General features: G+C 38.9%; 2 protein-coding genes across 7 annotated transcripts; both read left to right on the top strand.

The window, feature by feature from the left end:
* Positions 1–1,522: 1,522 nt before the first annotated feature.
* slc25a20 (solute carrier family 25 member 20) lies at positions 1,523–7,200 on the top strand. 3 transcript variants are annotated; one of them, XM_053316659.1, is made up of 10 exons: positions 1,523–1,587; positions 1,693–1,812; positions 3,206–3,298; positions 3,382–3,509; positions 3,624–3,714; positions 3,837–3,954; positions 4,798–4,870; positions 4,970–5,079; positions 5,632–5,756; positions 6,443–7,200. In XM_053316659.1, exons 2-10 carry the CDS (start codon positions 1,708–1,710, stop codon positions 6,503–6,505), a joined length of 906 nt encoding a protein of 301 aa, XP_053172634.1. In that variant the 5' UTR covers positions 1,523–1,587; positions 1,693–1,707; the 3' UTR covers positions 6,506–7,200. The 3 variants fall into 3 exon arrangements, with proteins under 3 accessions (XP_053172634.1, XP_053172635.1, XP_053172633.1); XM_053316660.1 differs by having other exon boundaries at positions 1,524–1,587; positions 1,698–1,812; XM_053316658.1 differs by having other exon boundaries at positions 1,524–1,587; positions 1,665–1,812.
* A 365-nt stretch (positions 7,201–7,565) lies between these two features.
* On the top strand, positions 7,566–12,337 carry prkar2ab (protein kinase, cAMP-dependent, regulatory, type II, alpha, B). 4 transcript variants are annotated; one of them, XM_053316649.1, is made up of 10 exons: positions 7,566–7,817; positions 7,909–7,942; positions 8,026–8,165; positions 8,546–8,652; positions 8,772–8,925; positions 9,192–9,293; positions 9,411–9,485; positions 10,363–10,428; positions 10,562–10,700; positions 12,205–12,337. In XM_053316649.1, the coding sequence occupies exons 1-10, from the start codon at positions 7,566–7,568 to the stop codon at positions 12,327–12,329; spliced, it is 1,194 nt and encodes a 397-aa protein (XP_053172624.1). In that variant the 3' UTR covers positions 12,330–12,337. The 4 variants fall into 4 exon arrangements, with proteins under 4 accessions (XP_053172624.1, XP_053172626.1, XP_053172623.1 ...); XM_053316651.1 differs by having other exon boundaries at positions 7,569–7,817; positions 8,026–8,084; positions 8,549–8,652; XM_053316648.1 differs by having other exon boundaries at positions 7,569–7,821; positions 7,907–7,942.
* The last annotated feature ends 58 nt before the right edge of the window (positions 12,338–12,395 follow it).

Here is a 12,395-nt window from a genome sequence, read left to right as displayed (position 1 = left end):
CTGTGGCCTCGAGGAGAGAGACGTTCTGCAGTTTAATATCTGAGATAAAACATTAGTCAGTGTTGTTGATTTCCAGTTATGATCTACTGAAAAATCATGACATGTGAGAGGAAGGATGGGGCATTTATTTAGTCTCCTCGTGGTCTAATCCTTTAGCAGCAAAATATACCTTTCCTTGACTTTTACTCATTGTGTAGTGACTGATGTTGTTCTCCCATCTTACACTTTTACTGACCTGTTTTTGTTCTCTGCAGCATGGAAACATGTTGAAGAGATATCTGTTTTCATTTGGTGTCCAAACATCCGTTGAGTCATTAATTTGTGTTTCTGTTTACAGCGTGTGAGAGAGAGGTTAACATCCCTCCTTTCCATGATTAACATTGTCTGCAAAATTGCTATGATTGTGTTAAAATGAAACTAATAAAGCTATATTTTAACAGTGGAAGTGGTTGGGTTGGTTATTACGATATTTTGGTAAAGTGTGATACAACCTTTCATTCAAAACTGTGGGAAAACATATAGTTTACAGTTTATTCATTCAGAGCACAAACATCGAACAGGAGTCTGATTTTACCAGGAAAACAGTCATTTGTGTTTAAAAAGGCAACTAAATGGAAAGTTTAACTGTCAGAAGAAGATGAGTGTTCAGCATGTCAAAGTTTAATATAAAAAAACATTTTTTACTCACAAGCCTGCACTTTATTTATCCTGTTTCCCCTCTTATTTTGACGTTTTGCTTTTTTTCCCATTTAACATGTTTTTTTTTTTAATTCAATGTTTAATGATTATTCTTTTGTGTGGAAAATAAAAAGGTAATTTAAAGATTATTTGAGAATTTATTTTTAAATTTGATACCTTTCTCTGTTTCTTCTGATTTATGTAGAGCTGCAATGATACATTCATTCATGTCCCAGTCAAATTGTTTTTGTCATTGAAAATAATATGTCCATATTTTCTGATCCCAGCTTAAAAAAATATGAATATTTTCTGTTTTTAATCTTCTATGATGGAAAATTGAATACCTTTGGGGTTTAGACTGTTGGTCACCTTGGAAACTGGTGGACGTTTTCCACAATTTTCTGATATTTTTTCAGACTGGTAGACCATCTATTACACTATTTGATAAATCAAGAAAATAATCAATGAATTATTGATAATGAAAATAATCGTTAGCTATAGCTGTATGTCATGCTAACATTATATACATTTTGCATTATATACGACACTGTTACACCCATGTTTCTTTGCTTCTAAATCTAAATGTACACCAATATATAACACAAGAATACGTAAATACTGTATATCATTATTTCATTTAAGGCACCCAGAGAAGAAAAAAAGACAAAAATGAGAATAAATATAGGCTATACTACACACAGGTGCTGTCATTAAACTAAAAACACAATAAAATGTTTTGTTTTGTAAATATTTATTCAAGTTGAAAAAGTTGAAAAACTAGCATTTCGACCCGGACGCCAAACAGCGACGTACCGGAGTAAAGCTGTGTCACAGTCAGAGCGGTCCGGGTTGTTAAGTGGGTGAAAGGTCCACTGCTCCCAAACACCTCTCTGATCTGCAGGCGAACAGGTGACAGGTTATTTCTTCTATTTCCTGGTTTTCAGACGTGTTTCTGCGTGTTCACGTCTTCACTTTCATTCATTCAGCTGCTTGTTGTTGTTTTTTTCCCTCGAGAACAGAAAAGTCAAAATGTCTAAACAACCGCAGCCCATCAGTCCGCTCAAGAACTTCGTGGCTGGAGGATTTGGAGGAGTCTGCCTCGTCTTCGCCGGACATCCACTGGACACCATTAAAGTAATGACTGCTCTCTGTGGTGTTAGTTTTACTCCATTAGTGCGCATGACATTAGGGAACAATAACAACAACAACAACAGGATGCATCCACTCACAGGTCAAACTATCTGCTTCTTGGTCTGAGTTAGAGACTAAGTCCTGGCTTTAGAGTAAATGTTCATTACAGAGAGCTGCTGCAGCCCTTTGACCCACATTCACGCTGTCGTATGACTCTGCAGATATGGCTTCCTGCACGGTAGAGACCTCACCTGTGACTGTGAGAGCAGTGAGATAACATCTCTTCACTGTCACTAACTGGTGTAATACCCCTTTAATTCACTAACTTGTTTATTTGACCTGACAAAGATCTGTATGGGATCAAAATGTCTTACCTGATTACATTTTGTGGTTTTGGAGTAAGTGTGAAGGTGTTGCTTCTTTATTCATAGGTGCTGCTTTTTAATAGCTTTGTACCTACATGATGAGCAGTTAATTACTCACCTTAAAATCTACAGTATGTGAAGAAATAAGTGCATAGTATAATAAGTGAACTGTAGCTCCCAAAAATTAACTGGACTGCAAACGGCAACTTGTCAGCTAAGGCTGGACGACATGAACACAATTAAATATCATGTTGTTTTTTTTACCAAATACCTCAATAATGATATTGTGACAATATTGTAGATAGGGATGCACTGATCTGATATTAATATCAGATATCGGCCCCGATATTGACTAAATAGCTAGATCGGGTATCAGATAATGGGGTTGATGGACGAGGCCGAAACGTTTACAAAGAAATTTGATTCTAGTTTATTTTGAATGTTGTTCCAAGTTGCTGCTGGTGCACAATTATTCATTATTTTAAATGATAAATAACAATTCAGTACATTTAATATCTGTATTAATTTTTTACATGTTGTTGTTAGGAACAAATGTTTAAGTCAAGCCTGATGCCTTCAGTTTCTTCCACACAGCGAGGTATACAGTTTATTAATTCAACCATGGTATGGGATCAGTATCAGGTATTGGCCGATAAACAAAGAATCATAACTTAAGATGATGGAAGTGTAAATATGTGTATTGTCATTTTCAACAAGAAAGAGCCTTCCCCAAACTGTCACCACAAAGTTGGAGGTACAGAGTTGATAAGATATAAAATATATGAAATCTCATTGTATGCTATAAATTAAGACTTCCCTTTACATTACCAGGTCTGAACTGTGAAAAGCAGCCAAAAGAGGACATAAGTGAATGAAAAAGCATCCACTTACATTTGGCTAGACAGTGTGATTTTTAGTGTAGTTTTATAAAAATGTATCTACAATACAGTAACGACACAGTTGTTACTTTTGCTCTGAGAATTTACTTTGTGTGTTATTTAAATACAAACTCCTTCTTCTTTTTCTCTCAGGTGCGTTTACAGACTCAGCCCAAACCCAAACCTGGAGAGATCCCCCAATATGTCGGAACCATTGATTGTTTCAAAAAGACTTTAGCCAAAGAGGTGAGGATGCCTGCTGGTTAATATATGTTTGGAGATGTTTTTCTCTCACACTGATGATTTATCACCATCTCCTTCCCCTACAGGGTTTAAAGGGACTCTATAAAGGTATGGCAGCCCCGATCATTGGGGTCACACCCATGTTTGCGGTTTGTTTCTTTGGATTCGGGCTGGGCAAGAAGCTACAACAGAAAACCCCCGATGATATCCTTACGTAGGTGATTGCTCTGTCGCAGGTGGCTGCAGTGTTTATTCAGTTGCTCCAAACACTCTCTGGGTGATTATTTCTACGTGCATCAGCCTGTTTTTTCCCTCTCACCTCCTCCAGGTATCCACAGCTGTTTGCTGCTGGCACGTTGTCTGGTGTGTTCACCACCGCCATCATGACTCCTGGAGAGCGTATCAAATGCCTCCTACAGGTCAGAGGATCACTGTCCCCTCTGCTATTCCAGTCACATGTTTTATTAAGTAACACATTCTGGACAGAGACATGAGTGAGTAAAATAAAATTGTGTGTGTGTGTGTCTGTGTGTGTCTGCAGATCCAGGCATCATCTGGGAAGGTGAAATATGACGGGCCAATGGACTGTGTCAAACAGCTGTACAAAGAGTCTGGGATCAGAGGGATCTACAAAGGCACTGCTCTGACTCTCATGAGAGGTGCTTCTTTACTCTAAACCTGTCGTTAAAGGGGACATGTCATGCTTTTTGTGATTTCAAGTCATTTATAGTCTGTTATGATGTTGGATGTATATGTTAAACATGTTCAAAGTTCCCAAAATTCGAAGTGAACATATGTAGAAATGCTCCCTCAAAACGCCGGGCTTCAGTCTGTTCTGAACGCTCCATTTGCAAAGTTATCTCTACTTCTCCATCAAACTGGCATCAGATTTTTCTTGAATGCCCAGAAACGTCTGTCCGTTCTGTAGGTTTTGTTGCTGACGTTGCTAAGAAGTCTAACGACACACAGCATCTGGGAGCTAACCAATCAGAACAGAGTGGGCTCATCGGGAGAAGGGCCTTAAAGAGACAGGAACGACCTGTTTCACACAGAGGCTGAACAGAGGGGCTGAGTCTTTTGAACTGTAAACACAGATACCCTAGTTGAGCCCCTCGGTTGTAAGTGTAGATCTGATAATGTGCATGATACATCCCCTTTAAGGTTTAATGTTTCATACACAGGAAGCTTTCTAAAAAACTCAAACTTAAACTCTGAACTAATGTAATAATTGTAGGTTGCACATTGTTGCTTAGCTTTGCTTTATGGCTGCAGTTTGTCTGTTTTAGGGATGTTATGATTTGTCATCTTTAATTTACTGAGACATATCTCTGTTTACTTTTCTCCTGTTGGTTTGAAAACATGTCAAAGAAACCTGCTATCTGCCACACAAAACCCCAAAATTGATCTGGAATGAAATAAGAGCCTCTCGTCTTAATGGTTCATAAAGTTGGTTTCATTATTTATCTAATATGTGTATCTCTTATTCTTGTTTTGTGACTCAGATGTGCCAGCAAGTGGGATGTACTTCATGTCCTACGAGTGGTTGAAGAACCTCCTCACACCAGCAGGAAAGAGGTCAATATTTGTTTTGTTTATTTTCCCCCCACAGTGTTTACAACAGTTTGTTACATTAAAAAAGCCCTGAGCATCTGAACCTGTTCTCTGTCCCTGCAGCCATAACGAACTCAGTGTTCCCAGCGTGCTGTTTGCTGGAGGGATGGCTGGGATCTTTAACTGGGCGGTCGCAATTCCACCCGACGTACTCAAGTCTCGTTTCCAGACAGGTTCGCTTTTATATACCCCAGTTCAATGTGTTAAAATTAAAATATCAGTTTGAGTGTGAGTGTATTACCAAGTCGTAAAAATTAGTTTTGTTTATAAATGTATGGTGCCACATGAAAACTTGTATCCACTTTGTAGATTGTTGTTCATAGTTTCAGTGAGTCTCCTGCTTTTGACTGCTGTTTTCTGTATTTTGGTCTTTAGAATGGGTCATAAATTCAATTTTGATTCATTGTAATAATAAATAAATATTACTTAAAAACAGGATATTGAATTAGCCTGTGAAAAGTTTAGTGTTTATTAAGATTCTCCTTAATCCAGATTATCAGATATCTAGAAATACAAAGTCAATGGCAACTGGATTTAATAGTGGCATTAAAATTTGAACTCCCTACTTGGCAAGAGAACTGAGGAAGCTTCTTGGAGAAGTGCTGAAACTTCATGTTTCCTTTGACTTACTTAGACACTTTTTTCTTTGTGGTAATGTTTTCTGTTTTTGTCTGTTAAAATGTGTCTGTGACTGTGTCTGTTTTTATAATCTCTCTCTCACTCAGCTCCTGAAGGAAAATATCCCAACGGATTCCGGGATGTTCTGCGTGAGCTGATCAGAGAAGAGGGCATTGGCTCTTTGTATAAGGGCTTCACTGCCGTCATGCTTAGAGCTTTCCCTGCAAATGCAGTGAGTGTATTTCACATATTCATCAGTGTGGTAACAACAGTGAGAGAAGTTCAAAGAAAGTGAAGAAGACTTGGTCATACATTTGTCGTGCTATGTGTCACATATGTGTCAGTCCTTTCTAACCAGTAAATGTTCACCTCTGGAGCCTCATCAGTGTGTTACAGCTGCTGTAGAGATGCACCAGTTAGTTTTTTGATGTTTCAATGTCTAGTAATGTTGCATTCATATCAGTCTATACTGATGGACTGAATGTTTGTCCAACTATCACTGCTAAAAGTAATACCAGGCTGATCCTAGACTGTTTCATTCAAGTGCAAAGAGTGACGTCATGCATCAACTCAAACTGGGCATGTTGAGATTACACTGTCAGTGTCTTTAAACCCATAAAAACAAGACATCCCTAAAGCTGATATCAGTTAACAGTGATAGACGACTGATACACTGATCCAACTTAATTTTATTCATATTCTATATATTATAATTCATAAGTACTGTATTTTCACAGGAAGGACACAAATGCATATACGTAGATACAAAATAATGGTACAATGTGTTTTTGTTTAGCTCTGCTGCTATAAAATAATATTAAATTAATAATAATACATTTCAGCTAAAAGTTATGTTTACAAATCATAATTGTGTCACTATTCTACATAAACTAAAGAGTTTTGTCTGTGTTTTTTCAGGCTTGCTTCTTAGGATTTGAGTTGGCGATGAAGTTTCTGAACTGGGCAGCACCGAACCTGTGATGAAGACTCAGCACCACCTCATCTGTGATCAGGATCAGATCTCTGTAACACAACAGCGGAGCCATTAGCAATGCAACACGCCGGCACACACACACACACACACACACACACAGTCACACAATTTGAAGAGCTTTCAATAATTTTCCGATAATGTACTTGATTACCTTTGGTACTACGGATCATGTGGATCGTTCAGACCTGCTGAGGGTTCAGAACAAAGATGTAGTGATGAGTGTGTACCAGTGCCAGTAAACACACACACACACACGCACACTGACAGTCGAATGTTCTCACTCCTTTTGTTTTACTTGTTTTTGTTTTTTTTAAATGTGAAAAGGGGTGAACTGAACATGTCGTGCCTTACCTTTTTGTTATCTGCGAGCAGGTGTACATATCAGGGAAAAGGTGCATTTCGTTGTACTGTGTGTGTGTATCCAGTCTCTCAGCAATACACACCTTGCAAACTGTCTGCTTCCTGTACGGTCACGGTCCACTCAGTGGCCACTGATACTTCACTTCCTGTTTGATTTGTTTGAAATTATATGAGGGCAGTCATGGTGAGATTGATTGATCAGTATGTGAATGATAACATGTATACAAATAAAATACAGAATGCATATTTAGAAATGAGACTACTGTCTACTTATGTGTGTTTGTGCAGCTGTCTGACTCCTATGATAAACAGTTAAAACTCATCTGTGAGTTGTTTCTTTGCCAAATCATCATGTTGTGAAGTATAATCCATCAGACAGCTTTAATTACATCTGAGTCCTGATCAATAGTTTCCGAGAGGCTGTGCCAGATAAAGAAATCAATAAGCTGTTGAATGTATGAGAGAGTGGGGGTGTGAAGAGGAGGAGTCACTTTGTTCCTGTGATGAAGGTCCGAACAGAAGTTTATCAAATCAGTGCTGAGATTTGACATTTCTGTTATTAAACTGGATATTTGTGTCATCTAAAGGTTTGATTTAAAAAAAAAAAAAGAAGCTAATTATTGATCATCTTCAACCATCAAAACCCAACAGCTGGATCTTTTCAACAAGTTTGACCTTTGCATCTGAATGATGAGTAACATTGAGATACCCGCTGGTTTGAAGGAGCTGCTACAAGTATACACGGTGGAAGTGCTTCGCCGCAGGCCGCCAGACTTGGTTGAATTTGCGGTTCAGCATTTTACTCGTATTCTGGAGAGCCAAAGGAAGGAGCAACTAGCCAGGAAACACAGTGGCAAACGGAAAGGAGTCACTTTTGAAACCAAATCAGATAATTCTACCAAGGATGATGAAGAGGAGGAGGATGAGGAGGAGGAGATTGTTAGTGAGTATTAATACCATGCAGACAGCTAAAAATGTCACGGTGAGAAATATATATTAATCCATTATATTCATGACTGTCTTTGCAGAGTGCACCACTGGTAAATTCAATCGCAGAGTTTCAGGTCAGTAACTAGAGCACTGTGACTAATGAATTTCAATGAATGTTGACCACAATACAATATTCAATTGGTTTGTCCTGCTGCAGTTTGCGCAGAGCCCTACAACCCTGATGATGATGAAGATGATGACACAGAACCTCGGATTGTGTATCCCAAAACAGATGTGCAGCGTCGCAGGCTTCAGGATGCATGCAGAGACATTTTACTGTTTAAAACACTTGAACAGGTACAGCAGCTCAAATGAGAAACCATAAGAAGGGTGGAAAGGGTGTCCTAAACTTTAAAGATCCCCGCTTGTCAGGTAGTAAGACATGCAAAAATAATCTGTTTGGATTTGAATTCTTATAATGGCATCCACACCTTCTCCTTCATTAAAGAATACAGAATTGATGCATGCAAATATTTATATAATTTATATACTGCATAAACAGTATAATTTCATTTTAGAAATTTAACTGCTGGACACAAGATATCTCTTAGTAAATTCTCAGTGTATAAGCACAGAGAAACTTTTCGCTTTGAGCAGATGAATGTGAAAACCTTAGTGACCTTTTAGTGTCCAACTCAGCACATACAGGCACTTCATGTGAGTGTGATGTCCTGCAGGAGCAGTTCTCTGAAGTTTTGGACGCCATGTTCGAGGTGCTGGTCAAACCTCTGGAGCACATCATAGACCAAGGAGAAGATGGAGACAATTTCTACGTCATAGAGAAGTGAGATTCTTCAAATGACTTTGTTAATAATATTTCAACTAGATTGTGTTGCGTGAGTCTAATAACAACTTCTCCTCTGCTTGAGGATTCTCCCTCTCTGTGTCTCCTATCGTATCCAGTGGTGTGTATGATATTGTAGTGCAGAAGGACGGAGTGAGCGTGTGTGTTGGAAAGTATGACAACAAGGGCAGTTTTGGTGAACTGGCTCTCATGTACAACACGCCACGGGCTGCCACAATCATTGCGACACAGGAAGGTTCCCTGTGGGCCCTGGTGAGTCAGACAGAGACTGATGACCTTCAGTGCTGCATTACACAGTTTCTCAGACAGTGTGTGAATATGGTGCTAACATGGAAGATCCACTTCATGTGGTGTAACTGCAAGTGCATATTTAATTAAAAAATTAACCCTGTGACAAAATTAAAACTAAAAATGTAATCTTAACTGTTGTACACTGGTGGTGGCTGAAATCAAACAAACAGGAGAATTAAAGCTTTAAGAGAAAACACAAAACAAAACATTAGTTTGTGCTCTTTCAGGATCGAGCCACATTTCACAGACTGATTGTTAAAAATAATGCAAAGAAGAGGAGGATGTACGAGGCCTTTATTGAGTGTGTCCCCCTTCTGAAGTCTCTCGAGGTTTGTATCAGAAACACAAGCTCTATAAGAACAAAATACCAACAGGATATGTTGTACACCTCTGTAAATCACCACTCGTTTAACATGTACAACATGATTTGGTTTTCTTTCCATTAGCTCTCTGAGAGAATGAAAATCGTTGATGTTTTGGGAGCACGAGGGTACAAAGATGGAGATCGCATAATAACACAGGTATGAAGTTGAACCTGAAACTAATTTACCAAATCCCTAAACCAAGTCTGCATAATTGCGATCACAATTTCTGCTTGTCACTTAGTTTTATGCTCTAAATCACACTTTTTGAAAAACACTACACACAGTTCTCAACATTAGATACAACAGTGAAAACTACATTGTTTTGTGTTCCTTTGCCAATCAAAATGCCAAACTTTATTTAATAATTGGTACCACCCACTCGTCACAGGTGTAAACACTAGCTTCTTCATTTTTCACTTAGAGATCAGAGCTTTTAGTGGTGTAAACAGGCCACAGATGATATCTCCTGAGGAAATGGAGGTCAGTGAGTGAGAGGAAGAGGAGGACAGGGACAAGGATGGACTGTTGTCTCAGATGAGATCAGAGCCTCACTGGTTGACCATGTGCTCAAATAAGCATTGAATGTGAGGGAGGCTGACTTGAGCCCATGGCTAGTGATGAAGATGAGGGGCTGTGACTAGACCACAAGAGCAGGCAGGAAGCAGCCTCATTTCTTTTTTCTTACATTTTGTATTGGTTTTTGTCTTTTTTTGTGGTTTTCTACTGTTAGATTTGTAAAATGTTACATACAAAAGATAAGTGTTCCTAAAAACTGTATTTTGGTTACTGTATGATAGTTACTGTATTGCATTTATAATACTTGAGTGGACAAACATTAGCGTGACAATCTTTTACAACCGGCTGCATTATAACACTAAAATGTTAAGAGTCATAAACCCACTGATAATATTTTATAGTGGTGTTTTGTGTTGAGCACATCAGTATGTTGGTAGAAAGATCTGTTCATACAATGGTGTGTGTGCGTGTGTGTGTGTGTGTGTGTGTGTGTGTTCTGTACTTTTTGTACTTCCAGGGAGAGATCGCTGACTGTTTCTACATTGTGGAATCAGGAAAAGTGAAGATTATGATAAAAAGCAAAGTAAGTGCAACATTCAATATTGTAACCAAACCATTTTAGTCTAACACTTATTTTAGTTTGTGTGTCTGGTGTTGTGTGGTGCCACTGTGCTAAATGACTGCAGGACTCACAGGTTCCCTTGTGTCTGTTACAGACAAAGGCCGACCAGCAAGACAACACAGAGGTGGAGGTGGCTTGTTGCTCTAGAGGACAGTATTTTGGAGAGCTGGCACTGGTCACCAACAAACCTCGTGCAGCATCTGTTTATGCTGTGGGAGAAACCAAATGTTTAGGTAAGTTTAAGAATCAAGTGTTTGTCTCTCTTTGTTCCAGGAGTCACAGCCCACCCATTTTAGTCTGTCTTCAGTGAGTGTAGCAGGGTTGGTGTAGTGGGTCCACAGAGACGAGAACAAACACAGTAACATCCAGTCCGCATACAGTCACCTTTAATTAGGTGCTCTTGCTTGTTGTGTTTTTTACTATTTTGGGGGCATTTTCTGCCTTTATTTGGCAGTGTAGAGATGGGGATCTACATGCAACAAAGGTCCCTGGCCAGACAGGAAGCACAGACTTTGAGGTTCATGGTTGGCATACAAATCCACAAGGCCACCAGGGCCTCCCAGGAGCTCCTGCTTGTTAACAACAGTCAGCTCCTTTGGGTGCAATATAAAGCATTCAGACTGGGTCAAGAGGTGCTGTTACTCACCAAATGTTAGAACAGGCAGTATGATGGGTTGTGTTACAAGGAATTTCTCACACTGCAGTGTCTGCAGTTTCTCACGCACAAATCTGTTTCTGCCACAATATGCTGATAAGAAGGCTGATTCAGTTGCAACAACTTGCTACAACTGAATCATCAGAGGACTCTCGATAGTAATGTAATGATTTTGGAAGTGTAACGTATGCACAAACTGTGTAACGAATGACACAAATTGGTTTAAAACTTTTGCACACAAATGATAATATGATACCTGAGTTATGGCACTGATACAATCTGTTTTTTTTATACCTTGCTTTGAGAAATACACTTTTCTAATTTAACAAAGTTCTCAAATGTTAAATGCTGTCCAAACACAAAGTAAGTCGTACAATTAAGTAAAGCTCACAAAATATGATTTGAATAATGATCTGAAAAGGCCTCGAAGTAACAAAAATCTGACCAGACTTTCATTTGAAGTTTTCATACATGAGTTTTCAATTCTGAATGGCACAACACTTTCCATAAAAGTATTGATGCTCAGCCTGGCCACAGCGTTTTGTCATGTCACAAAGCATCAACACCTTAAAGACAGAAGAAGTAGACAGGGACCTGAGCTCCCTCCTAGTGGTTTGCACAGGCATCACTGAGCAGATATGGGATGAGGTGCTACTTTGACAGCATAAATGTTTGGCTGAAAAAAAGGAACCGCATGATGCTGAAAACCCAGAATGAAACAAAATCCCTAAATGTCTCCACTCCTTCAAGAAAAGGCACAGAAGTCCAATACGTTTGTTATATCCATGAAACCCAGTGTGGCATAAAGCTGATGAAAGGAGTCAGTCATTCTTGCTGTGATAAAACCAGATTCATTGATCATAATTTGAATATATTTCAAATGTAGTGTTTGAATATCGTGACCCTTGTTTAACATCATACTGATCCTCTACAACATTTCACAGATAAACAAGTTCATATATTGACTGATGGCAGGACCAAAGTTAGTTTCTGACAGATGTATGCCAGCACTCAGAAGCTCTGTCCGTCACATGAAATAATAATGACCAAATAATCTGAAACTGACTTTCTCTTCCTTTCAGTAATCGACATTCAGGCATTTGAGCGTTTGCTGGGTCCCTGTATGGACATCATGAAGAGAAACATCTCCCAGTATGAAGACCAACTGGTGGCACTGTTTGGCTCCAGTGTAGATTTGAAACATTAGGACACAAAGTTATAAAATGAACTAGGATTTAAGCCAAACATAGTGACAGTACATGTAACACACGAT

Source organism: Scomber japonicus, chromosome 3 (assembly GCF_027409825.1).
Source record: "Scomber japonicus isolate fScoJap1 chromosome 3, fScoJap1.pri, whole genome shotgun sequence".
Lineage (NCBI taxonomy): Eukaryota > Metazoa > Chordata > Actinopteri > Scombriformes > Scombridae > Scomber > Scomber japonicus.
The sequence above is the reverse complement of the archived record's forward strand: the minus strand, read 5'-3'. Positions and strand labels throughout refer to the sequence as shown.

What these genes read in the sequence shown, in the direction of transcription:
- slc25a20 (XM_053316659.1), top strand. Translation starts at nt 1,708, where the DNA reads ATGTCTAAACAACCGCAGCCCATCAGTCCGCTCAAGAACTTCGTGGCT. An exon ending in ACCCCCGATGATATCCTTAC is followed by an intron (nt 3,510 to 3,623) that starts GTAGGTGATTGC and finishes CACCTCCTCCAG; the next exon opens with GTATCCACAGCTGTTTGCTG. An exon ending in CTCACACCAGCAGGAAAGAG is followed by an intron (nt 4,871 to 4,969) that starts GTCAATATTTGT and finishes CTGTCCCTGCAG; the next exon opens with CCATAACGAACTCAGTGTTC.
- prkar2ab (XM_053316648.1), top strand. Translation starts at nt 7,569, where the DNA reads ATGAGTAACATTGAGATACCCGCTGGTTTGAAGGAGCTGCTACAAGTA. An exon ending in ATTCAATCGCAGAGTTTCAG is followed by an intron (nt 7,943 to 8,025) that starts GTCAGTAACTAG and finishes GTCCTGCTGCAG; the next exon opens with TTTGCGCAGAGCCCTACAAC. An exon ending in CCCTTCTGAAGTCTCTCGAG is followed by an intron (nt 9,294 to 9,410) that starts GTTTGTATCAGA and finishes TCTTTCCATTAG; the next exon opens with CTCTCTGAGAGAATGAAAAT.